The following is a 27675-nucleotide window of genomic DNA, read 5'->3' as shown; positions in this document are numbered from 1 at the left end:
CTCTTGACCTTCTCCCTGAATAAATAGGAACATCTGGAGTTCCTCCCCCTCTTTAAAGCTGGCAGAGGTGCCAGAATTTCTGCAGCCTCTTGTACATTAACCCTCTTTGTGCCCTGCCCATCCTGCCCATGATAGCAGTCTGTTATGTCTTTCATACTCTTTTAATATTATTACATTTTTATTCCCGACCTCCCTTCTTGTCTGGTGACTCTGTGGTCCAACTTCTCCAGCATCAGCAAACCACAGCTCAGCTTGTCCGAATGATAAATTAAATCCATAATACGGATGGAAATTACAGCTCATGTCATAGAGCTGGCCACTACTCTATAGGCCCCGCTTTCCATGTGAATTGATTTGTCCATTAAACTGGAAGTAAGGAGATTGCAGAGTACTGACCTGGCACACTAATATAATATGGACATGTTCGAGGTTCAAGTATGAGGATGTTATTTACCTTATTGCCTTGGGTACCTCTGTCAGACAAACAGCTTTACTCAGGTATCCGGTATCTACACCTATTGTCAGCCAGTTAAGGTTGTTATACTCTGCAGAAGCGAGAAGTTTGTTCTCGTTCCTGTAGCCGCGAGAACAAAATCTTCTCCCACATCTCCCACAATGCTTAGCACATGTGACGTATGCTGCAGTGGGAGGACCCTATGAGGACTTCCTGGAGTTCGGCACTGGAGTTTCTCATCAAGCATAAATTACCTGGCCAAAACGGACTTTATTCTTGTTCTCGCAGCCCTAAGAGAGAGAACAAATTTCTTGCTTCTCGCAGAGTATTTAACAAGCTTTAGTCTCTGCAATACTCTGGTCCAGAGCAGAACATCTCAACAGCTACCAAACAGACCACACATACAACACTTTCATATTGTGATAAGGTCTCCTGGTGACCCTATGAAGCTCCAGTGAGACTTTGGACTCTTATTCTTTTATTTTTGTGTTCTTTTTTTTAACATATATGCAGTAGAACAGGCTTAACAAGGCACTATTAAAAATCAATTGAATGTACGATCATATTTTAAAATATGTGTTCAAATCATCTAAAAGTACTACCTGAAATGAAAACCACATATGATTTATATATTTTTTGGCATTTAGTTAGTTATACTGGAAAATCTGTCGATACATTTTAGATAGTTCTGTTCTGTTCCTTCTTGTATTAATTATCATATTACGAGAGGATCAGTATTCTAGCAGCGCAAGTGATTGTTGCCAAGGTTCAGACGGTCACTGTCTGGAATGGAGAAGCCCTCAGCTCGGCAGATGGTTTGGCACTTCTCTGTTTAGGTTTGCTTTTTCGCACTTTCCATCCCTCCGATCCTGTGAAGAGAGACAGAGTGAGTGAAAGAGAAAGGGAAAGGACATGGAAGAGAGGAAAGACGGAGAGAGCAAAACAGACAGTGAAAGATTTAGGAGGTAGGAATAGAAAAAGCGTGTTCAGTCCGTCTGGTCACTGACAAGCAGGATTGTCAGGATTATCATAATGTGGCTCTACAGTTCTGAACTTCTAAGCCTCGTCCAGTTTATGTAAGAAAGTAGCTTTTCTCAGACTGGTGAAAAACTGAATAATATATGATGTTCCGGAGAAGTAATGGCCATATTGTAGCACCATTATGATCCACAATAATGAGCCAGGTTAGGTCTTTCCTCAGAGGAGACATTTTGTGACACTTGTCATAGCAATAGAATTAACACATGTCCCAGTAAAGCCAGATTTATGCTTCTACACAGAGTCTACGTGACAGCCTATGCTGCTTCTATTGGCAGTAGTTCTGTAATTACGCTACTAAAGTGCTGAGCGACCGTTGCTTTTACTAAAATCACTGCAATGCAGAAAAGCCTTGATAGTTTTTGTAGGAGGCAGGACGATGGCGAATTCTCTGTCAGACGTTGACGAGGGAATGTATTTCAGAACAGCTGTCGCAGTCTACGTCGACACAAGGTGTGGTTTTATTTCTTGTGAGGTGCGTGTGAAGCTACAGCGTAGGCTAAGACATAGATCTGAAGTAGAAGCTTAAGGCATGACAGTACGACAGCGAGGCAGAAACATCCAACCCTCATTGCTTTCCTGCTGTGACTGAGATGCTGCAGTGCTTAACTTGCTCATAGGCTCGTTATTAAAATTTGTGGAATGATTGGTCACCTAATAACTGAAAAGAAAACAGACAGGATCATTTGTGTTGTACACTTGAAGACAGCAAAAAGACACAAGCACAATGAAAACAGCTCACCCACCTACAGTCTCTCAAGATGCTTTAGGCTACAACGTCAGACACCAGACAGACCTACTGTCTGTGTTAAACTCATAAGAGGGTACTGGCCCTCTTCAAGGACTGCGTTAAATCAACAATGATCCCGGTGCCTGGAAGTCAACGTGCTCCATCAGCAGTCACCGGACGTAATATCTTTACAGATCTGAAATCATAGCTCGCTGTCTGATCAATCATTCCACACAGCTGATGGATTTCAATAATCTGATGAAAGTGGCTCAGTGCCATTTTGTTTTCCGAGTTTGAACCGAGGCCAGAGCTGTTTCATTTCAGAGCAGATGAGATTTGTGCACTCAGACATAAATCAGCTTGCTTTCATGTTGCCCGTTTTTGAAATTTTCTCTTAAAACACAATTTCAATTATCTTTACTTAAAGGCTATATTCAAACGCATGCAAACTCCTAATGTTTTCAACATTTATATGTCGATAAATACTCATGTTTGCCTTGCATTAGCATTTGTGTATCAGGGATAAGAAGACATCTGAAGCCATTGCTGTCAGGATATTGTCCGTTAGAAAATAAAGCTTAAGTTCTTCAAGTGACGTTAATATTGAAATCTTTTTGATGCTAACGTTGAGAGTGTTTCAATCGGGAAAATATCAATATTTAATGGCGTTTAAATTGGCTCGGTGTGTAGATGTGTGTGTGCTGTAGAGCAGGCAGGTGGTCTGACAGAGAGGAGTTAATCTCTGTCTGGTAAGAGCCTCCTCTGCTCCTCCTCTCTGTCTGCTACTTTCTTTGTTCCCTTAAATATTTCATCATTCTTCGGCGGCCAGCTTGCCCTTTCTTCTTTTCTTTCCTCTTCATATCTTGTATTCTCTTTAACCTTATTCTCTCTTTTTCTTTATCTGTATGTGACTACTCTCTCTCTACCTTCCTTTGTTTCTTTGTCTCTCCTCTGGACTTTTCCTTCACCTTGAGTCCACAGCCCCCTCTCTGTCATTTAGGGTGAGAGGCCCAGCTTGCATCATTATGCTCCAAAAAGCATGTGGCAGAAACTCCTGGGGGGAAAGGAAAGGCAAGCACAGGGGAGATTATTAATTTAGACCTTTATGCTGGACTGTTAAGGACGACTGACCTTATGAGTGGAAATAAATGTGTCTCTGATTTGTGTTTAAATTTGGAAATATGGCATGCGTTAGTGAGAGGGATGGAGAAAAACTAGTATTTTGGAGCATATCAGAATATCTAGGAAAAAACATGGTATATATGATTATCAAACCTAACGATAACACTACTGCCACTGATAAGAAACCACTTTTACCCTCCGGGAGCGATGGATGGATTCCGGGACACCCACTCCTCCGTGTACTTGTTCTCTGATAAGTGCCCTTCAGCTGGGTTTCTGTGTTTCCTCTGCTTGGGTTGTGTGCTCTTTGCATTACAGCTGCTTAATGGGGCCTGGCTTAAGGCCTATGAGAGCTGCCATTAGTTGTGCTTCACCATCTCCTGTCATTATCTCTGTGTAATGCCGTATCATCATGAACACATACTTCAAAACTTGTGCAGCACTCGTTGCTGTTTCACCCTGCTCTCTGATAGAAGTTTGTCCACTGTTCTGAATAAGAAATTAACAAAGATAGATTTCCAGACTCTTGTTACAGTATATATATGCTATTTTTTTCTGAAATTGTAACGAGCCCACATCTGTAGGCCTAATACCACTGACTGAATTTTATTGACTAATATTATAGACTGTATAAATATGGACAAAGTGTCGCCACTTTTCGCCGTTGCACTGGCCAAACTGATGCTATTTTGGAGCCAGAGTCTGCGCAGTACGGTCCGAGATTGGAGCCACGCAATACCGCGATATCAATGACCTGACCACACAAGCTGTAAGCTCTAGAGCGATGGACTCACTTTTGAAGCTAACCTCAAGTGGTCATTAAGAGAACTGCAATTTTAGACTTTGGGATTATTCTTTAGACCTGGAGATTGAGACTGCTGGTTCATCAAAGACCAAAGTGTGATTCATTTTCTGAGGGCCATGTAGTCACTGACAGACCAACATAATTCTGCCTTTAAATGGGGTCCTGCTGACTGTGTTCATGAGAAACGTCCATATGAACAGCGCCCACGATCTCGGAAGTAGAAATTAATGGAAAGGTCGGAGTTCAGGAGTCGTGACGTGTTTGCTGACATTTTCAGCAATGATGGAAGTGAATATTAAGTTTACTTACTGCAATGTAGTTGCATAAACAGTTTTCTTTATGATTTTTGTGACTGGGTCATTAGCTTGCTAAACTGTTGGACCTGGTTGCCTAGCAGCAGTCTTACCACTTGACCACCTGTCATTGTGTGCACTAGACTTACATTTGAGTCCCATGTGAAGGCGACATAACGTGTCCCTGAGCTCACAATTGAACTACCACACCGTTAAGCAGTACAATGCATACATCACCTGTCATTGCCTCTGAAGTACTTTTATGTTTATGCTTGCTCTTCAAGCTGTCAAACATAAAGCAAGAGCCATCAGTAGCTACACTGCCACCCTCCACCTGCCATTTGAATACATGAGATACTATTAAATGAAGGGTTGACATGAAACCCTATTGTTCACATTGTGCTGTTTTACATTTTTTGCATTCTGGACATGTTTGTGCACGTTCTTAATTTTCTGAGAAACTCCAGAAATAATATAATCGACGATAATGGCCCAGATACATGAGAGTCAGTGGGTTCCAACAGCTCCTGTGACCTTCCATTTCAGCTGATTGAAATTAATGCAGGCTCAAATAAAAGATTACCTTTCCAGCATTCCTGAGCAGGCCATCTGGAAAATCTGACTCCAGAGGCACAGATTCAGTTTGGGCTGCTGGAGCAGGTGTGTTAAATCTATTCTGTTCGTTTTTATTGTCTTCCATTCGCCACTAAGTCACAGCTTTTATCCCGTTCAGCGCTGTCTGCGCGTTTCCTTCGCTTCTGATATGATTGTTTAGGCAAATGTTGTAGGCATGGCTTTTGTTTGAGTGTTAATAGTGTCTTTCCGGTCTGCACCAGGCATTGTTCTTCAGTTGCAGCTGATGTGGTCCGTAAGTGTGCGCAAGGTCTATTGTCTCATAGGGACATTTACTCTCTCCTTTAGTCCTTGCTCATATTTTAGTTATGGCTTACAGCTGCCAGACTTTGGCTTGATTAGTTTAATGTGTTTCTTACAGAGAGTTGACACATCCTGGCTAGCCTTTAGTTCCTCTAGTTTTTGCAACTCAATGCAGTCAACTCAGTATAAGTCTTTCTGAACAAATGAATTACGTTCCTGTCGTTTTTTTTTATTTTGTTGCTGCAAGAGGAGTTGGCATTCACGAAGCACTCCCAATTGTAGATTAATTCCTTTTTCAATTTTATTAAAGTGTCAACAGAATACTTCTGATTAACTGGATGTTAGAGGGAATACTCATGGGAAATATTTATCTGAGATATATAACACCATAAAAACACAGTCGTTGAAGAAGATGTGGTGAAAAGGAAAAAAACAACTCATGATTTTTATGCTGAAAATATTACAAATATGCCAGGTATGAACAAAATGAGAGTTCAAAAATTACAAACAAGGCTTTAAAACTTTATGGTATAAAAGAAAACTGCTGCTCACATGAAAACTCACAAGTGTGGCAGCGCAGGTATAAACTGTACTACATAATAACTTGGATGTGTTCATATCCATAATAATCTAAAGACAGACACCATTCATTCTTCCCTGTCCTGGCTTTATTGCAGACGCGACCCGAAGACTCGACCATGAACTTGTCTCTTTGTTGATGTTTAGCTTATAGAAAAATATATAATACCAACTCTTTTGCAATTCATACATTTCAATTGAAGAGTCTTGCTCGGACATTGTTACCAACATTTTAATGTTTGCATCCATAAGGCTTTAGGTGAAGCCTTACAGAGTGAAGTGGTCTGAGACAAATAACATGGTACTAATTATGTCAATGCATATTAATGTTTGATAATGCAATAATAAAAGTAGCAGGAAATGTGGCTTATCTGTATGAGAGGATTGCTGCTCTGATGGGGATTAATGCCAACAAATGATGCTGACTGTCAGCTGATAGCTAGTAAAATGCAAATACTTTGCTTTAGTAATCGGCAGCTTCACACCACACAAAGGCCTTTTATAACCACTACCGTTCCATGAGGCATTGCCATAGCAGAGTAGAAGAGATTCTAACACTTCCAGTCAAGCTGTGAAACTTCCTGTGTGAGTCAGAAATGGAGAGCCCACTTCACGCTGAGAGAGAATTTGGCCAACTGGATGTCACCCTTTTCTGTGAAATTTACTCCTTGCAGAGATGGGAAGACATCATAAATGACTGTACAGTATCGCTGCCAAGCGGGCGGAAGAAAAGACAGAACATGGCATGGTGGCTTGACAGGGATTCACTGTGCCTGAGTGACAACTGTGGATTTCCCTTTTGTGTCCATTGATGGGAGTTCAGATGGCCCTACTTCCTTAATTGGCGTCGACATCGAGCATTGGAATATTTTAACCAGTTGATTTGATTATGGTGCTGTTTGAATGGCCTTCATTGTGAGTCAGTGCTGTGTATAGTTTGAGAAGAGAGATGTTTTACTGCTGCTGGGATAATGGAAGAGTACAGCTGAGTGTGTAAATGTAAAAGCATGAAGCTTGACTTATAGTCGATCAAACCGCTGTGATTTGACTAAAATTAATTTCCATGTTCACGTGTCTCAGCGGCCGGACAAGCTCAGAAACTTCTCCGTTCTTCTTCTGCCTCCTCTACACCATCTACTCAGGTGTCTTCTCTATGAATGTGTGTTAAAGTGAACTTCAACACAACATGATGCTTAGTTTAACTCGTCAGTGGGTGAAGTACACAGAGAAACAACGAAACTTAAATTAATCATTGACTGACGCTCTTTGTAAACAGTCAATGGCATTACTAATGTTTTTATGTAGTTTGCAGCCGTTAGATAAGTGGTTTTATTATCTAACGATTCTTTTCAAATGAAAAAAAAAAATGAAGATCTGCTGCAGGAAAAAAAGATTTGAAAATTTTTCCTCTGTGCACGGAGCACCAGCAGTAGTGTCCCGAGGCAACATGTAAAAACACTCAATAACAGACTCTGCTCTCTGGAGTGCTCTCCCTTACAGCCATGAGCACTACAATAAATGTCGGTGCAAACAGACAACACATGGTCCGACGTGGACTTGCACTCAAATCAACACACACACACATGCAATGCACACAAGCCAAGAGGCCAAGGCAAACCTCCTTCACAGCAAACCTGCAGGGCTCCATCCACATTTCAAACACACAGTCATCAGGGGATGCGGTTTTCACTATAACACCTGCCTCGGTGTATCGACCTGACTGGAGGGTTGTTTTGGGAGCTGTCTGTAGTGAAGAAGCAGAGACTCTAGGGTTTGTCAGTTTGTCAGAGGAACAGGCAGTGATTTGAACAACTCCAGATCTCCGGCTCCATTAAATCTCTTAATTATTCATTGGAAAAGGAGGAGGAGAGTAGTTTTAGGAATTAAAGGTTCACTTGTATCATTTTTACAAAGCGTAATTATTGTTTCTGAGGATGCCCACTCCTCCAGGTCATGGTAAATCTGAAAACGAAGCTTAAACAAAGGCAACGAGACTCATTTGAAATCGTTTCATTACTCATCTAAGTTGCTAGGCTGGATGTCAGACTAAAGGTGGCCTGGAACCGCTCTGTTGGGACCTGATTATGCCCTGGCAAAGATCTGCCGGGGCAGTCGAATCCTTTGGGTGGGCTTCAACAGAAGAGTAACCACAACAAAGCCATCCACGTCATCTGAGCAGCGTGGTGTTGAATTTGTTTACAGCAAAATGGTTCGAAATGGGTCTTATAGAACCATTAATTGTACAAAAAAAGGATACCACGCAGGTTGATATCAATAAATACCTCTAAATTGCAAGTGAGTATTGGGTCGTTAACCGACTCTAGTTTCAGATGAACAGATATTCCACATAAAAACCTGAACTCGCCAAAGGTCACTTAGCGCTGAAGTAGACACTTGGATCATCGGGAAAACTCATACAAGCCCAGCTGCCTTTAGTCTTTAGCTTTGTTTTTAGAAACATAATTATTCTTCCTAATGAAGTCACCTTGCTAAATAGGAACAAACACTGATGCTCAAATTAACGTTCAGCTATTTCAAGTGTTGATGGCACTTTGTTGACACATTTCAAACCACAGTAACACAGTGACCATAATATGTGTTAGAGATGTTACGAAGCATGAATCAGACTTATTGTAAGTCACTTTTAACTTTTAATAATAATTATAACGATATATATGTGGCTTAAACATACAGTACTTGAGACTGAATTGCTGCAGCTGCCAACAAGGTGCACAGTTTCAGATAGGTGGGATCCATGTGTCTTTGCAAAAAGAATTAGGTAGTGAAGGTTTAGACTGAAAAGTGTGGCGATAAGAGATTAAGAGAAAGCAAAGGGTGGTGTTAGGAATCAGCCAGAAGAGCCTTGTGATTGCAAACAAGCAGCAGGTGGGAGAGGAAAGAGGATGAAAGGCTACTACTCTAACGCTGTTGCTCTGTCTGAGCTGAAGCTGCAGTGGAGACTGACAGAGATGCTGAGGGCTGATGGGAGAGTGGCAGGATGGGAGAGGAGGGTGAGAGGAGGAAGGGGCAAGTGCTAGGCCTACAGCTATCAGTACAAGTAGGAGGAGAAGAGGGTGGGAAGAGCGAGTTTAAAGGGGAGGGGGGAGAAAAACATGAGAGAGAAAGAAGGCAGACACAGGCCGCCTGCTTACATTCGAAAGGGAAGGAAGGAAGAGAGGAGATCCTGGCGGCCTGTTTGGAAAGGAGGGTGGATGTTTGCAGTCTGAGAAGGCCACAGCAACACTTGAGTGTCACCGTAAGGACACTGGTAAGGTAAGGTGACATTTACAGCGACGTGATTGCTACGACGCGAGAGTGCTGCAGAGATATGTGATGTTTATCAGACATGAAGGATGCACAAAACAATCTTACGGTGAAAATGTTAAAAAGGAAGGAAGGCCTCACAGTGTGCAGCGCAAGAGGGAATCATGCTCTCAGCCCACAAGTCTTGTGATGTGATGGATACAAGGCCAGCGCTTCTCTGAGTCGCTGTGTTTTTTTGCGTACGCCGTTCCTCATGATCCGTTCCTGCGCTGCGAAGCCTCGTGAGATGAGAAAGACACAAACACGCTCAGACAGACTTCCTCTCTGTGCCATAGCGCCGGTGACCAATGAATGAGCATCCTTGTGAAGAGGGCTCAAAGCTGGGCGAGCCTCCTCTAACTGTCCCTCGGGCCACTTTCCTGCTGCTCCTCTGTTTTGCATTAGTCCTTTAACAAGCTGACATTATGCTGCTCATACAGACATGACTTCAGAGCGGTTTGTGTGCGTTTAAATCGGATGAGTGCGCTGTTTACATGATGCTTTTGTAAAATTCTTACCTTTAAGACGAGCAAAAGGGACAAAAGTGTTTCAAAATAAAAATTAAGACAGATACAGTTAATACAGTTAATTCAAATTACTTCCGTGTGGTATAGGAGTGATTTTAAACATATATTCCAGTTATTCCTTTAATTTTAGATATTTTTTCTGCACTTCCTTTTGCTTGTTTATTGTCTTCTAAGAATTTCACAGCAGGTATGCAGGTGTATGACCATCATGCACCTGGGAAGGTTTACGGTTTGTTACTAGAAGAAGAAGGGTAGACGCAACAATTTGTTCTCCGTTTGATCGCTTAGGATAAATAATCTGCAGAAACATCTGTATTACAAATGGACTTGTGTGCATTTAATTTCTAAGATGAATTGTTCACTCATCGTATAACCAGCCAAAGCTGTTAGATGCATGTGGTGGAATAAATAGAGCAACGTTCAATGCAGTTTCACAGAAAATTCAGATACTCAACAGTGCAGCTATCCCAAAATTGTCAATCTAAATATACTTAGCCTGACAAGTGATTGAAACAGATATATAAAGTGATGATTCACACTCGCGTAGCCAGCTGGATGTAATTTCTACAGGCTGGTTTGCAACTGGGAAAGACAATGGCAACCAGCTTGGTAAGGGGATGTTTCTATTTGCATGCGTACACCACTCCCTCCAGTTCCCCTCCTTATCCAAAGAACAATGATGAATAGAGGATTTGCCTGATGTCATCCGGCATTGCTGCCACTGATCTGACCCGAGTCATAAATCCTCTCCCCGCCAGTTCCTGTCGCAAACTGATATAGTGCTCATCCGTAATGTCCCAGAAAATAACCTCATCCGGTTTCAAAAAAATGTCCAAACATGATGTGATTCCCCACAGCTTCTGTCTTTATCGAACAAAGGTCACTTCATTTCCACGTCCAGTGTCTGAGTCAAACTTTTGAGTCCTTGAGCGGAGACAGCTCATATCAAAAAATCAAGAGTGCATTCTTGTGGCGAAGTTACAAACTAAAGAAGCGTCTTGAGCCGAACACAATCGCTTCTCTTTTGTTGTGTGCGGTAGCTGCAAACAATGGCTGCTCTTTGTGCCAACCAAAATAGAGTGACAAACAACGGGGCATATTGAAATCCGCTGTGTTTGTCAGAAATGAATCATCTCGTCTGTGATTAAAGTTATTTGGAAGATATGTTTTTACTATTGCTCTTGCTTCCTGGTGCATTAATGTCTGTGTGCAATGTGAAATAGTGTCAAGACAGGTTTCACCCAGTTTTTCACCCTTTTAAAGTCTCACACCCATGACTGATTTGGACGATTTCCCACTACTGCATGTGTGACCGTTATCATGTCTGCACAGATGGGCAGCCCACCCTGCAACTGTGGGTTTGCACCATAGGAAAGTGACATTACACTTTACTGATTATTTCTTAGCAGCCAAGTCCATTCTTAATAAATCTCACAGTAAGAAGTGAGGTAGCTTCTTAGTCAACTTCTGCCAGATGTTACAAGAACAAAAGCATCTCAGAAAAAGAGGGACTCGTTTCCTTTTAGTGTTTATATCATTGCAAATCTGACATCTTTGGGGTTTGGACTGTTGTTGGATAAAGCTTCATCTGTGGTGGTCATTTTCCAGTGCTCTCTTTAGTAAATAAAACGATCTAAATGTTTGTCTTTGACGTTTTCTCCCTCCTCAGATGTCATGGCGTCCGACCTACCGAAGCTCCAAGTTTCGAAATGTGTATGGAAAAGTAGGCAACCGGGAGCACTGCTACGACGGCATCCCCATCACCAAGAACGTCCATGACAACCACTTCTGCGCCGTCAACTCCAAGTTCGTGGCGGTCGTCACCGAGAGCGCCGGCGGGGGCTCCTTTATTGTTATACCTGTTTCCCAGGTAACCGACACGCTGGATTTAATGTTTGTTGCCAACAAGCATCAAAAATGAATGGGGCCTTCAGATATTTTGCTGGGGTTGTTAGTTTCCATTACTGTTGGATGAGTGATTTTTGATTAGATGGCGTTAAAATACTTATTTGTTCTTTATTCCCAAAAAATATCTGAGTGTTTGAGCTTTGTAAGTCGACAAAATACACCAACGTTCAGGAATTATTCACACTCATTTAAAGCTTTTATTGTGGAATATCTCTGTGTAACGTCAAAGTGGTTAAAATGGCAAGCCTTGCCACTCGGCAGCCATCTTGGCGCCCCATCTTAACACACCCGCGGTAGTTATTTTGGTTTAACAAGACCAGCCCCCTATCTAAATGAATAGGCAGGGAGCCATAACTCCTACAGCATATCTAATAAAAATGCTTTAAAGGTTTGGTGGCTCTATAATACGACACATACTACACATTTCACCACACCAGCTTAATTTACGACTCATTTCAGGGTGCCACGATGTGACCATAGTCTTTGGCTCATGCCACCAGACTACTTAAATAAATGCCACGCTCATTTGGGTTATAGATAATGTAAGGCAAGAAAATTTTCAATATGTTGTGCAAAGTCTGTCTGCACCTGCTGCTGCAACCACACAACCAAGCATGGTTGGGTTGATATGTTCAGCTCTTATAAAGGAAACAATTGAAACTTGTTTGGGGGAGGGGTGGGATATGTAACACACAACACAACCGCCATCTGTGACAGATTTTTCTCAAAGATGTCTATTCTGGATTCTTCAAGTGGTTTGGGGTCTCCCGTTTACCGTATCTGGTAATGTACTCTTTTTTTCTAGCAGCTTCATAAAATTCCTCCTACTTTCAGCCACTTCACGGCGCAGTAAAATCTGAAGCTGCAGAACTGTTTCCACACAAATGAAGCACAGACAGTAACTGCTATTGAAAAGCATGCTGGTCTTAAATCTTCGAGCCAGAATCAAAAGCCAGCCTCGTGACTGGGTGGTGTTGCCAGGCATAGTGGTATTGCCCATAAATACAACAAAAGGACCCAGTTGTCTAAAAGGTGTGAAATTCTTTTTCTTATAATAGGAAAAGGAGAATAGGTTTCTTTTTTCATTCAGCGAATAAATTCTGCTTTATTGCTTTTTATACACTGTTGCTGATTTTAGCGTGGAAAGTAATTTTTCACCAACAAGACCACATTTTAATTAGTCAAGAAAGTACAAGAAAGTTTATCGATGATGGGATTCAAGGGGTCTAATTAATAGGAAGATGATGAATCACGTGGGATGGAGGAGTGAGATTCAAAATGGAGCTACTTCTCAAGAAGCTTCAGCTCCTGTAACGATGGAGGGAAGAGTGAGAAAAGAAACGAAAGGGTTGGGGTGGGCAGGGTTAGAGAACTGAGACAAACTGAGAATGAAGGGAAAGGCACACATTCACCGATCAGCCACAACATTAAAACCACTGACAGGAGACGTAAATAACATTGACCTTCTTGTGACAATTCAGTGTTCTGCTGGGAAACTTTTGGACCTGGCATTCATTCATGTGGATGTTACTTAGACATGTACCACCCACCTAGACCAGACCAGGCACCCCCACCCCGTAGCAATGACACTCCTTGATGGCAGCAGCCATCCCCAGCAGGAAGCAGCCTGACACAGACACACACACAAAAACGGTTCAGGAACAACTAAAAAAAAAAAAAACATGAAAAACAGCACAAGGTGTTGACCTGGCCTCCAAATTCACTAGATCCCAAACTGATCAAGTATCTGTAGGATGACCCACAGAGACCCCTCCCCTCAACACATACGACGCAAAGTCCCCCACTAACAACACTGTGTTGCCAGACACCACAGGACACCCTCAGAAGACCCATGTCCATTCTCTGATGAGTCACAACTGTTTTGGAGGCACAAGAGAGACCTGCACAATATTAGGAAGGTGGTCATAATGTTAAGCCTGGTCGGTGTATATTGGTAGGCACAAAAAATTCCATGTGGTGTGGTCTTGTCCCTGAAGTTATTGTAACTTAATTGTATGAACTGCATTTAACTGAAAATGTGGTCACATTTAAAGTGTGACCTGATAGTTTCTAATAATCATCTTCAGACACTTATCTAGTCATCAAGGCAAGTGAACAAGAAATGCTAGTATTGTTTTCCCTTACTTTGCATCCTACTCGCCTTTGACGACACCATTGTGGGCCTGAGAGAACGTGAAGTGCTTTGTCTCTTTAAGAGAGACTGTGCCAAGGTACTCGAAAAGCTCTTGGCTGCCAGGCAGTGTCGAGTCGAGCTGTTATCAGGCTGGAGAAGTATTCAGCAAGCTGAGCGGTGTGTGTTTGAAACAGAGCGACTTCAGCTGCATTTTATTTTAAATCATCATGAGCTGAGGTTCTCAGTCATTTGGGCGTTTAGATAGCTGGTGTGAATCTCTCTAAGGATGTCAGTCGTTTCCATGATTTTCTCAAGATTAGTTTTAGTCTCAAGCTAACATTGGTGCTCACTGAGATATCAGCAATCTCTGTCCTCTGTTCTCACATGTTGTCATTTTATATACAGACCAGTCTTGTGAGTCAGATTCACATACAAAACAAAAAAAAACATAAAAGAAGGTGGTAGTGACAGCAAAACGTAGTGTGTTTAATGTTAAATACATTTTCAGAATTAATTTCAGGAAAATGTATAAAAATAGTTTAAATCTTCACTTTAAAGTCTTGTCCCTGACCTTTAATATTATACTCTGAACATAAAATAATGGTTGCACATTTTAATTTTTCATGCTGTGTAATGACTTTAAACGTGAAAGGTCCAAAGGAAACCCGATCAATTTCCTCTGGGTCTCAAAGTATCGCACTAAAGCATTTCCTTGGGTTTCTGCTGAGCTGACAGGTTCAGAAATGGCATGTATCATATTCAGCAGCTTCTGTGTGATGATGACAGCATCCTCAGGTCTAAACAACAGATCAGCAAGACAGTCCACAAGGCTGAGCATTAAAAAAACAAAAAAAAAAAACAAAAAAACTTATTTTATGGTATCAATGATTAAATGAAGAGACAAACAAATAATTATTTGCTTTAAGAAACTTCATTATGAGAAAATGTTTATACAACTTCAAGACAATTATGTTTACTTTGTGATGTTGAAAAATTAAAGAATCTATTAATTCCAAATACAGCAAATTATAATAAGACATATTTACACTTTATGTGTTAAGGTGTTCCATACAATGCACATTATGCTAAATGAAAAAATATGCAATCTGCTCCAGTGAATGTGCTTGAATCTTAATTTGAACGTAGGTGGTATGTAACTGTATCCTTTCAGTTGTTCCTTCTTTACAAAAGGAACCCCTAAAATTTCAAAATGAGCTCCTCTTTATTCGTAAAAACAAACAGTCTAATTTGGCAGACATATCACTATGACAGCCGGAGACACAGCCATATGGTTGTCCACAGACGAAGCTTCTAGCCAGTAGACGGACTGCTGCTGGCACCAGCTGGTCCTCAGACAGGCCCAGAATCACAAGGTCACAAACACCGTTTCATGACCCCCGACACAGTAGAGAGACCAGTGGGTGTGGTGCTTTTTGTTATCACTGCCCAACACGTTATTCAGGCCAAAAATAATCTGTGCTTCCAGCTTCTTAGTTATTAGAATCTATTGTTGTCCCTTGTCTTATGTGACTGTAAAATAATATACTGTAGAGTTGACCTGGCAGTTGGACTCAACTCAACTCAGCTTGAGTGAACATCAACTCATTTATTCTCATTTTATATCACCTCGTCTCTACTTAATTTAACTTATCAGCTCAACTCAACTCATCTCAACTTCAGCTCATCACACCCTGTATGATTTAATATAATCTCAAATTAAGTAATTTATCAATTTATCTCAGTTTATCTCAAATTGAACTCAGCTAAACTCATCACATCTCAAATTATCAATTCAACTCAACACAATTCATGTCATCTCATCTCTCATTGTTCTTCATCAGAGTCTACTTTGATGACCATTTTCCTTCTGTCTGGTGACATTTTATAAACCAAAAATGTTAGCTGAAGCCCCTACTGTGCTGCAAAAATGTTTCACAGGTTATTTTAAATTGGTTAAACTGGTTTACCAGCATAAAATGATGTCATATTTGATATGATATTTGTATGGTTGCCTACGCTAAAATAAACCAATATACAGTGCATCCGGAAAGTATTCACAGCACTTCACTTCCACATTTTGTTATGTTACAGCCTTATTCCAAACTTCTACACACAAAACTCCATAATTACAAGATGAACAAAGTTTTTTTGAGATTTTTACAAATTTGTTAAAAATAAAAAACTAAGAAATCACATGTACATAAGTATTCACAGCCTTTGCTCAATACTTTGTTAATGCACCTTTGACAGCAATTACATCCTCAAGTCTTTTTGAATGTGATGCCACAATCTTGGCACACATATCTTCGGGCAGTTTTGCCCATTCCTCTTTGCAGCGCCTCTCAAGCTCATTCAGGTTGGATGGGAAGCATCGGTGCACAGCCATTTTCAGATCTTCAGTCAGATTCAAGTCTGGGCTCTAGATGGGCCACTCTGGGCCGATGTGAATACTTATGTGCATGTTACTTCTTAGTTTTTTATTTTTAATAAATCTGCAAAATTCTTAAAACATAACAAAATGTGGAAAAAGTAAAGCGCTGTGAATACTTTCTAGATGCACTGTAGAATGATGAACTTCAATTTAGTGATTTTTTATTGGTATATAATATGGATAAATAAATCCCAACAAGAAGTAGAAGGGATGTTATTCTGTCACAGTGTACTATGATCACCAGGCTCTGGTCACTATAAATAATACCCTACTGTACCTAGTGACCAAACCACAGAGTCCAAACACTACAGAGAGAACTGACATGTATAGACCAGCACGTGTCAGCGTGTATCAGAACATCAACGTGATATAAACCACAGCAGCAGTATATTCAGTCCAGTCAACTTCATAATCATGACTCAGCATGTTCCTTTCAGTTCACTGAGGCGTGGCAGGGAGAGTATGCCACAGAATATTTATAACAGCTTCTTCTAAGAGTGATGGTGTTTTTAATTAAGCTGCAGCAACACGGACATGCAACTGCACCATCAGAGAAGAAACCGACAATCACAGCAGCATATGTAATACAAAATTACAGACTTGAAACATAAACTAGTCAACAAATTAGTTGCTGAGTGAGTTTATCCTATTCTATAATTCATGAATCTGTTTTATAATTACAAAGCTCGGAGGAAATACAGGACACAGGTCACATTATCAAAGATTTACTGGGAAATTCAGATCGATAAATGTTGGTAGCAATCACAGCATGCTGCCCCTGGCATATTGGACATGTTGGTACCTGGCCAGCACATCTGTGCGTCACTGAAAGTACTCATCTGTGCCCCAGCCTCAGGAAATGAGCAGCACAAAGAGGCTTAATGTAGAGCGATATCGTTTTCTTGTCAGATAAACGCTTGCCGAATAGTTATCATTATGATTTTCTATTAAATTGTAGTGTGTGGTGGGGAGGTAGATGTTGAGACTGTGACATTTATGAAATCCAAGCTGTAGAGAGTGTTTAATTTGCCTTCCTCATTATACCTCGTGGACCTTCTGAACCCTAGATTTCCCAGTAGACGTTTCATCTTTGTAGGTAATTAGCTAAAGCAGCTAAATAAGGTGTCCCTTAGATCCCATGTTATTAATGTTTTGAGGCCGCGTTAAAAACCTCCCAGTCACTGAAACACTTGCAGAAAAATGTAATGTCAGAAGCTTTATTGGACATGTTTAACATTTAGACACATTTGATGTTGGCATTAAGTATAAAATTATATCTGACGTTCATTGAATTGCTCTGTCTTGCTGAGTCCGCTCTTTTCTTTTCCTCTCATATTGACTTGAAATGTCGTTCCATTTCACAGTGTCTGTGTTTTGGCAAAGGTTGATTTCTATTGGTTTTGGCCTCTGCCTCTTGATCTTGTTAGCAAAGCCCTCGCTGTCTTTGGCAGCGTGTTACCTTGGGACCTCAATCATTTTTCTGGCATTGGACTTCAGACTTCGCTGCCTTTTGTTTACTCTCTTTCTATTTGTATATCTGTTATGTATGTTGCTGTGATTATACTGATGTGAATCACGGCTCAGATTATGAACCCCTCTTTGTGTCCTCTTATTCATAGTTATCAGACTTGAAAAATTTTAATACAGCTAACCTCTAGTCTTACTGGATGCGTGTGATTCACCATTTTGCTTCCTGCTGTTATAAAATGAAAAGTTTTTCTTTTGTTTTTAGTTTGAAAATTCACGTTTCACCCTCTCTTTGCGGATTAAGGTGCAAATGCATGCAGAGGACTTGCATCATAAACATTTTTCTTTATTTCTAATTAAAAGTAGATTTTATTAGAGCTCCATTCATGGTTCAGTGAGAAGAGTGCATGCAAACACACACATACGCACTGAGGCATGGCCTGACGCTCCTAAACAAATCTCAGAGGAAATAAAAAACGAGGTCAGTGGATTGAAGTGGCATCAAACATTCATGACATCATGACCGACATTAAGAGGTTTCTGTCATCTGTTGCTATGAGCCAGTGCCCCTCTGTGGACTCTGTGGGTTATTGCAATAACAATTATTGTGCCTCAGACGTCCCTGTACAATAACCAGGTCTGCTCTGTTCAGCTCCGGCTTTATGGAGTCATCTCAGCAATGTGATTTCAGTTTTATTAAGTTTTATGTTCACATCAATAGAACACAGGAACGGTTTTGTTCAGTAATGTTCTCTGTAGATGGAAACAGATTATTTAGTTGTCATTTTTATCGTTGCTAGGTTACTATGTTCTGCTCTGTTCCTTTCTACTGTTGTTTTGGGTTTCAAGTTTTACTGAATCCTACTCCCACTTACATTGTTTTATATTAATGTTGCAGCAAACAGTAGTTCATGTGCCTCTGCCGCTCTGTTTCAGTCTGGCCGTCTGGACTCTCACTACCCAAAAGTGTGTGGCCACCAAGGCAATGTGCTGGATATCAAGTGGAACCCCTTCTTTGAAAACATCATAGCATCCTGCTCTGAGGACACCTCGGTAAGTCACCCACAACCTTTTATTTCACCTGTTTTTTTTTTTTTTTGAAGACAGTCAGTTCATGAGACACAAAAGGTGAAGAATTTGTCAGTTTATTGTGGTGGGAGGGTCCGTGATTCAGTGAGTTTGTCTGTGGTTTTATGAGTCAGTGGCTTGAAAATGACAAAACGACAGATGTGATAAAGACTTTGAGCAAGGCACAAATTACATTAGACTCATCAAATCTCAGTCACCATTACTCTTAATCTCACGTTTTACATTGTATACACTAAAACCTCTGCTTGGTCTTTTGCCCTAAGTACATGTTGCATTACAGCACAGTAAAAAGCCATAGTAGCACCGTGCCCTGTGTAGTGCTTTCACTTGTTGAAGGATAATCTGGTTCAACAGAGCCTCCAGCCATAGCTGTAATCCAGACTAATCCTGATGCAATGGTCTACATTGATAGCTTGTGCTATTTTTGATCAGACTGATCTCAGGCTGTGCCGTACTGATTGTGGTTTTGATCTCATAGAGTTTTGAAAAACACGTAGAAGCTCCTGACAAAACAATAACTTATAAAAACTTAATAATCAGAATAATCCTTCTGTTAAAAAAAAAGTCTGTATGTGTGTTTGTGTATTCATTTATATTCTGTGTGTGTTTATGAACAGGTCAGAGTGTGGGAGATCCCCGAGGGCGGTCTGAGACGCAACATGACGGAGGCAGTGCTGGAGCTGTACGGTCACAGCAGACGGGTTGGACTCGTAGAGTGGCACCCCACCTCCAGCGGCATCCTCTTCAGTGCAGGCTACGACTATAAGGTATCACATCGGTAGCACGACGAGTTTAAACCAACACAGACCCGCATCAGCAGCACAGTGATCGCATTAAATTTTTTATAGTCTATTACTGTAACTACAGAATTGCAGAAAGTTCAATTAACAAGGTCACAACATAATCACATCATCCCTCCTGACTGTGTCAGATCCTGATCTGGAACCTGGAGATTGGAGAGCCGGTAAAAATGATCGACTGCCACACTGACGTCATCCTCAGCATGTCCTTCAACACAGACGGCAGCCTGCTGGCCACCAGCTGCAAAGACAAGAATCTGCGTGTCATTGAGCCGCGCTCCGGGAGAGTCCTTCAGGTTAGAAAGAGATGGCTGATAGTTTATGGGAGTGTGTTAGACTGTAGTTGGAACAGTTAACACAGCTTTATGTACACCGATCAGCCACAACATTAAAACCACTGACAGGAGAAGTGAATAACATTGACCATCTTGTGACAATTCAGTGTTCTGCTGGGAAACTTTTGGTTCTGGCATTCGTGTGAATGTTACTTAGACATGTAGCACCCACCTAGACCAGACCAGACACCCCTACCCAATAGCAATGACACTCCTTGATGGCAGCAGCCATCCCCAGCAGGATGCAGCCTGACACAAGCACACACACAAAAACGGTTTAGGAACAACTCAAAAAACATGAAAAACAGCACAAAGTGTAGACATGGCCTCTAAATTTCCTAGATCCCAAACTGATCAAGTATCTGTGGGATGCACTGGAACAAGCCTGATCCACAGAGGCCCCTTCCCTCGACCCATAGGAACCAAACTAACATTTTGTTCCCAGACACCACAGGACACCCTCAGAAGGCCCATGTCCATTCTCTGATGAGTCACAAAGGAAGGTTATGCCTGATCGGTGTATGTCCAAAATATGTTTTTTGCTGGATGACATAAGAGGTGATCATTAAAATGTATTTTAGTTTTACTCAACATACAGTATGTCACTGTAATTTAAAATTATAGTACACATAAAGTAGTGACTGGCAAGTACTTTCAGCTTTAAGGACAGTTTCTTTTTTTTTTTAAACAATGTCTATTCCATTTCAAAAAAACATTTTTGTTTTAACAAATAATAAACCGGTGTATAATGTTTTCATGAAAAATAAGCTCTGAATGGAGGACATGAGAGAAATGAGGCAGGATGAGAAAACAAAAGTGGATTTAATAAGATTTATTGGTGGTAACAAAAAGATGTTGCGGTGATACACCAGTTTCACAGCAGACATTTTGACTTGTCAGAAGGAAGACACTGGGCATATTAATGATGGCTGGGTTCCATTAAGAGTGTCGGTAAGCTATGATAGCTAGCCAGCATTTATAAAAGCAAGACTCCTTGTGCTTTCTGGAGTGTGTCAAAATATCTGTCCAACGTCCCAAAAAAAAAAAAAAAGCAACCCAAAAATAAAAATAATCAAAAGAAGCCAAATCATAGAACAAGAAGATACCAGGGGATCCACAGCAACTCTTGGAAAACACATAAAGGGAAAAAGCAGCAGTTACAGATAGATCAACAACTCGGCAAAACAGATAAAGAAAGAGGGAGAGACACAAAACACAAGTGAGACTAATCGCAAGGGTGGTAAAAGCATGAGGGCTGGAAGTAAAACTAATTCACCAAGGCATCAGATTACTAAATAAAACAGAAACACAACCTAAAGTGGAATCAAAAACCAAAACCCATGACAACCGTGCATGGATAAGGGGAGGGAAAGCTTCACTGGCCTGCACCAAACCCTCATCTCAAACTCCTTTGGGATGAACTGAATTCAGTGGCTCGCCCTGCTCATGTGCATGTAGCAAACTCCTTCTGCCGTGATCTAAAATCTTGTTGCCAGCCCTGCTCAGACTTTAAATATTTGACCTTGGTGATGTTGGTTCTGTAAATGGCTTTAAAGGACACCTTCCTTAACTGTTTAAGCACATGCAGCCCATCCTTATTTCTTGCACGTCATCGTCATTTTTCTCTCGCTGCACTTTCTATGTCTCTGCTGCAGCTATGAGAGGAAGGCAAAAACTCCAGGAACAACGTGTTTAAAAAAAGAAAGGGCTTCTGATTAGGCACTTATGCTCTACCCCTGCTGCACTGAGTGGAGGTGATCAAGTAGGAGAAGCAGGAGAGGGGAAAATCATGAAAATGTTCTGTACCTGAAATACTGATTCCAAAAGAGGACAACAAACAGCTCTGTGTTGCCATCCTGTTTCAGTACAAGTTATGAGACAGATTATTCTCTTTGTGCAAAACTCTCCAACACTGCTATTCATTTTTGAGTCTTAAAGCCTCGCTATCTATCTCTGTCTTCTTCTCAACCAGCAAGCCAGTTATAAGAACCACCGTGTAAACCGAGTGGTCTTCCTGGGCAACATGAAGCGACTGCTCACAACAGGAGTTTCTCGCTGGAATACCCGGCAGATTGCTCTCTGGGATCAGGTCAGGCAACACCTCCATATGGCCTGCGTCTACACTGGCACAGTGGGTGGATGGGCAGTGCGTGTGTTTAAATCCCTGTATGTGTTGCTCTTCCCAGGAGGATTTAGCCATGCCAATTGTAGAAGAGGATATAGACGGCCTCTCGGGGCTGTTGTTTCCCTTCTATGATGCTGACACACACATGTTGTACTTGGCCGGCAAGGTAAGAAATAAAGCTCCTTGATGTGTTACACGGTTGGTTTTTACTGCTACTGTAATTGTTGTATTCTGCATATTTTCCACAGAATGAACACGTGTGAAATGTATTTTTATTTTTGTAGGATATTTGAACAAGATACAGGGAGAAATTTTGCACTGTTATGCAGAAGGACAGACCAATAGAGACCCCTAATCTGGTGACAGTGTGAAACACCACTTCTTGAAAATTGCTATACAAATGAAGATTCTTCTAATTATCTAAATATAAATATCTATTATTATTTCCTATGTGCAATAAAGCCAACCCCTCAACTGACACTGAGAACTGTTTACATATTTAAATTATCTCATCTCATCTCATCTCATCTCATCGTCATCGTGTTTTATCTTCTACTATTTTTGTGTTGTCTTGTCTCATCTCGTCATATCTAATCTCGTCTAACTCTCATTTTATCGTCTTATCTCATCTCATGTTGTTGACTTCTGATCTTATATTCTTTCCGTAATGTTCTCACCTCATCTCATGTCAGCTCATCTCATCTCACCATATCTCATCATTATCTAATGTCATTGTCTTCTTTCTGTAATATTCTCACCTCATCTTCTTCTCATCTCATTTTACCTCATCTCATCATTATCTTCTTCTCATCTCATATCATCTTATGTCATGTTTTTGTCATCGTGTCTTATCTTGTGCTATCTTCTTGTTTTATCTCACCTTGTGTTATCTTATCTTCTTGTTTTGTTTTGTTTTGTTTTGTTTTGTCTTGTTCATCTCGTCATATCTAATCTCATATCTCATTCTGTCTTCTTATCACATCTCATGCTACTGTCTTCTTATCTCATCTTCTTTCTGTTAATTTCTCATCTCATTTCATCTCATCTTATAAACTCTGTCTTATTTGAAGTCAGAAGAGCATAGACGCAGACAAGAAGATAGCTGTGTTTGAAACAAAAAGATAATGTGCTACCATTAATCGTATTAAGACAAATTACAGATAATATGATATATAGGTGATACAAATGGAATAAATGGGGCACAGTCACAATAAGAGATAATGTAGACTTACTGTGTGTATACATTTAACAGGTGTAATTAAAGTATACCTAGGTTTTAGGTAATTCTCTCATCTTAAATTCCTGTCATTCATTTGAACTTAATTTCAGTGACTTAAAGTCGTGGGTAAAGAAGCAGAGTCACTCAGAGCGCAGCAGCAATTGAGACGTCTTTCAAGTATTGAGAATGTAATAGTGTGATTCTGCTGCTGTGGCAGGGGGACGGCAACATCCGTTACTTTGAAATTACCACGGAGAAGCCATACATCCAATACCTAATGGAGTTCCGGTCTCCGGCCCCACAGAAGGGACTGGGTAAGTAATTTGTTGATGAGCAGTATGTGAATGAGAAACCACTTGGTTAGCAGCCTTTAGAGATGGAAGGAGGGGATGAATCACTGTGGCAAAAGAGGTTTTGCTAAAGGACTACTCTATAAATGGTGCTGCATGCCTGACAGGATACAATTTTAGAAGTAATAAAGAGCAAGATTAATCGAAATAATCCCACAATGAAGTTTAATGAGCTCCACTATCTTGTCCGGCGATGCAATTTTGCAGCAGGTAGATTTTTATTTTCATTTCTTCTGTGTTTTGTTGATGAGACTCCAATTAGTGATCAACTCTGGGAAGGTTATTTCCTGTTGTCAGAGGGATTGTTTCGCCACATGTTTCTGTTCTCGTCTGCAGGTGTGATGCCAAAGCACGGGCTGGATGTGTCAGCCTGCGAGGTGTACCGCTTCTACAAACTAGTCACGCTGAAGGGTTTGATTGAGCCCATTTCGATGATTGTGCCAAGGAGGGTGAGTGGAAAGGAAATAATGGAATGAACCGATTCTCCTCTCTCATTTAAAATCATATCTGAGCATATTCATTTATCCAGCACTTAACGAGTTAAGATGCTGTTAAGTGTTTGTCTGACTTTAATTAACATCTCTTGGCAACACTTCTACATACAGCGTTCTGGCGTGTAATCGCCAAAAACACAGAGCAAACTAGTCACAGCTGAGAACAAACAAGGACAGAGGGAATTTATCAGAATGTGGTTGGTAGACAAATGGAAAGAAGGAGCTTCTGAAATCAGAATACGAGCAAGGTGAGGACTGAGGCTTCGTTATTTGTATAAAGTTTCTGCAGATCAGTGCAAAGAAAATGCATATGACCATTTGAGTTAATACATAAAATTTAATGTAAAACACCATGCATGCCTGTTTATCCAGACTTTTAGATAATCAGCTGCATCAGATTAAATACACTCTGAATGTACACATGAAATTTATAAAATCCCAAATAGCCCTTTGTATGCAAACACCTTTAAAAATATATTTTGGTCTATAGCTGCAACATATGTGCACAACTAACTACCTACTCCTTACATATATGATAAACAGAGGAAATTAAAATGCACAGCAACCATGAAGCGCTTAAAACTGATTCACAGCTATTTTACAGTGTAAGGTAGCACAATGTTCAGTGTAGTGAGCTTGCACTAGGTCGTATCTTCTGGAGCTGTCAGAGGAAATCAGATTATTGAAGAAAGACTGTCTGCCTTTGTGAAAACAGTTCTACAGAACCACTGATAAAGATCATTTGATGGCAATTCTGGGAGTTACACACTCTCTACCATGATATGAAACAGAATACGGTATCATTTGTTATCCTGCTGGCACAAAGATTGATCTTGCTAAACTGGAAAACAGAAAAATCACACCAACACTATTAAACCTAATAAATGAGGTGGTGAAATACCAAGGAACAGACTCATTTCAACCCCCTACTTCCCATATCTGGCACTTAATTTATTTATGTACTTATTTATTTAGTAGTGATAATGGCATAATTTTTACTGATTATGTACGGAGACTCTTTGACGATTAGAGTTGCGAAGGCATCAAACGTAAGGAGGAGGGAGTAATGACGTGCTTCAATACCGGAATGGGTCTAGACACTGATGTTGGTGGTGAGAATAAAAGACTGGTGGAGATCTCTGTGGGATAAGGAGTCGACTCTAATGAGCTCGATGTGGAGACTGGAGGTGAACGGGGTGAACGATGGTCACAGCAGTTTCAGATTTAAAAATGGTGACTGACAGCAGCAGAGGAGAACATCTTTAATGTTTGACAGCCATGACATGATTTGCTGATTGAGGTTGTCTGAACAGTTAAGCTGGAGATGCCTACAGGGATGTTGGATAACTTCTGAGTATACAACTCTTGGACACTCACATGGACACTGAGAGACAAGTACAAACAATATGGACATATGTTTTGTTTTAAGTTAATAAATGAGTATTTTATAAAAAAATTATTTGTACCGAATACAGATGTGAAAATGTGTGTTTACAGTCAGACACATACCAGGAGGACATCTACCCCATGACAGCAGGAACAGAACCTGCCGTGTCCGCCAGCGAATGGCTGAGCGGCATTAACAGAGGTAAACTACACAGTAACCACTCACCAGACCCATTTTAATAACGGACACTCTCTGCCAAATTTGCATATTTTATATGATTCTGCTTTTCATCTGATGGGCTTGCATACCCATTTTATGAAAAGCAGGACTGTATTCATGAGCTGGAACTGAATTACCAGGTATGTAGTACATTAAGTTTAAACCTGAGAAGTAAAGCTGAGGCAGACCATGGTGATTACAAAACAGCCGACTGAATCTGTGTTTTCTTGGCTCGCATTGTGACCAAAATGGTAAAAACTCCCACAGATAGTGTCTTTAATCAGCGTTATACAACCTGAACTAGGCTTTTGATTTGCATTTCTATTCAGCTTTAAAATTTCAAAATCAGCCAAGGGAACATTGAATCCAGGAGGTGACTGTGTTTTTAGCTGTACATAGGAATATTTTTTTTTTCTTTTCATTACCCGAGTCCTTCGTGATCTGCCTGCTCTTATCATTAGTATACATCATAATAAAGGGGAAGCTCTGCTATTGATTAGCGACCTGTCCAGGGTGTACAACGCCTCTTGCCCGATGACAGGTTTAGGTGTTTACCAAACCATGCTGAAAATACAATTAGAAATATGATGGGCTTTAATTTGAGGGTATTCACATCCAATTAGGAAGAAAAGTGAACAATTTTTTAGACACAGTCCCATATTTTCAGGGCCTCAAACGTAATTAGACAAATGAACTTAATCATAAATAAAATGTTTTTTTATTTTATTTTGTTTTATTTTATTGGCCTTTGTGCCTTTATTGGGTTGTTGTCAGCAGAGAGAGACAAGGAGTAACAGGGTGAGTAAGTGGACGACATGCAGTGAAGGGTAGAGGCTACAATCCCCTGCATTAAACGCTATAGCTTCAGTTCACAAGTACTTTCTTAACCAGATGAGCTACAGGAACACCCCTAAAAGATTTTTAATATGTGGTCGAGAGTCAGTTGTGGGATTTGCTGGATCCCATGGACATAATCACAGATCGTGGCTCTTTCCTCCTTTAGTTTTAACTTCAGCTATACATGCTCGATCGGGTTCAGATCAGTTGACTGACTCAGCCATTGCCAATTGGTGAGGAAATAATGAAAGAATGTCCCACATCTGTCCACTGTATAGCTTCTGAGTGAAGACTCCAGTCCCTCTTGAGCCTATGAAAATAAGTGACCGTTTATATTCCTACATCTTTACATATTTTCTCCAGTTTGAATGTGAATCACCCTCAGGTTAAAGTCTGCACCTAGTTCCATGTTCATTAAATAACTGCAACGCAAATATAATTTGATAAACAGCTAAAATAACAAATAGATGTGTCAGTGTCCAAACACGTCTGGTTTACCGATGTGTAAACCTCTTGTGTTGGTTTTAAATTGTTTTATGCTCCTTGGTTCACACAGACCCAGTCTTGATGTCGCTGAAAGACGGTTACAACCGGCCAAACCAGTTAGTGTTCAAGGCCCCAGTGAAGGAAAAGAAGAGCGTGGTAGTCAATGGCATCGACCTGCTGGAGAACGTGCCACCCAGGACAGAGAACGAGGTGTGTGAAGAGCTAATGCTACGGTCGCTCACTGTGGTGTCCCTCTTTTCTACAAGCTCTTAAAGAGTTTTATACTTTGAATGGGTCTAATAATGCTGCAATTAACGGACAATATGTCTTTCTCGCACATTTGATTTCCGTGAAATGAACGGTGGGGGGTATTTGTGCTCCCTACCACAGTGTGTAATGCATATTTCCTGGACTATTTTTATTTATGGACCCAACAAAGAGAGCTTACAATAGAAAAGAAAACAGGAGAGAAATGGGAAATGAGAACATATACAGGACTGGTTGATTCATGTCGTCCCCCAGGTTCAACGAGCAGGAGGATTATTTAGTTACACTAGCGATCATATTGAATTTTACAGTTAAGTCTTAAACCATTTCATCTCAAGGTCCTTTTAGCAGCATTTCCAAGGCTTTCAACCATTTTACTTAATATTATAATAGTACAATG

General features: G+C 40.6%; 1 protein-coding gene across 3 annotated transcripts in view; it reads left to right on the top strand.

Annotated features, from left to right (window-relative positions):
* coro2ba (coronin, actin binding protein, 2Ba) overlaps positions 1-27675 on the top strand; it is a 44078-nt gene that overhangs the window by 14177 nt on the left and 2226 nt on the right. Inside the window, exons 1-11 of one of the 3 annotated variants that reach the window (XM_084541642.1) lie at positions 9069-9165; positions 11397-11597; positions 18604-18720; positions 19374-19523; positions 19688-19852; positions 21864-21980; positions 22078-22182; positions 23453-23549; positions 23922-24034; positions 25577-25667; positions 27079-27218. In XM_084541642.1, the coding sequence (XP_084397768.1) occupies positions 11397-11597; positions 18604-18720; positions 19374-19523; positions 19688-19852; positions 21864-21980; positions 22078-22182; positions 23453-23549; positions 23922-24034; positions 25577-25667; positions 27079-27218 (1296 nt within the window). In that variant the 5' untranslated portion in view covers positions 9069-9165. Of the gene's footprint in view, positions 1-9068; positions 9171-11396; positions 11598-18603; positions 18721-19373; positions 19524-19687; positions 19853-21863; positions 21981-22077; positions 22183-23452; positions 23550-23921; positions 24035-25576; positions 25668-27078; positions 27219-27675 lie in introns of those variants that run through there. The other 2 variants (XM_084541641.1, XM_084541640.1) reach the window with 2 other exon arrangements.

Source organism: Chelon labrosus, assembly GCF_963514085.1.
Source record: "Chelon labrosus genome assembly, chromosome: 3".
Taxonomy (NCBI): Eukaryota; Metazoa; Chordata; class Actinopteri; order Mugiliformes; family Mugilidae; genus Chelon; species Chelon labrosus.
The sequence above is the reverse complement of the archived record's forward strand: the minus strand, read 5'-3'. Positions and strand labels throughout refer to the sequence as shown.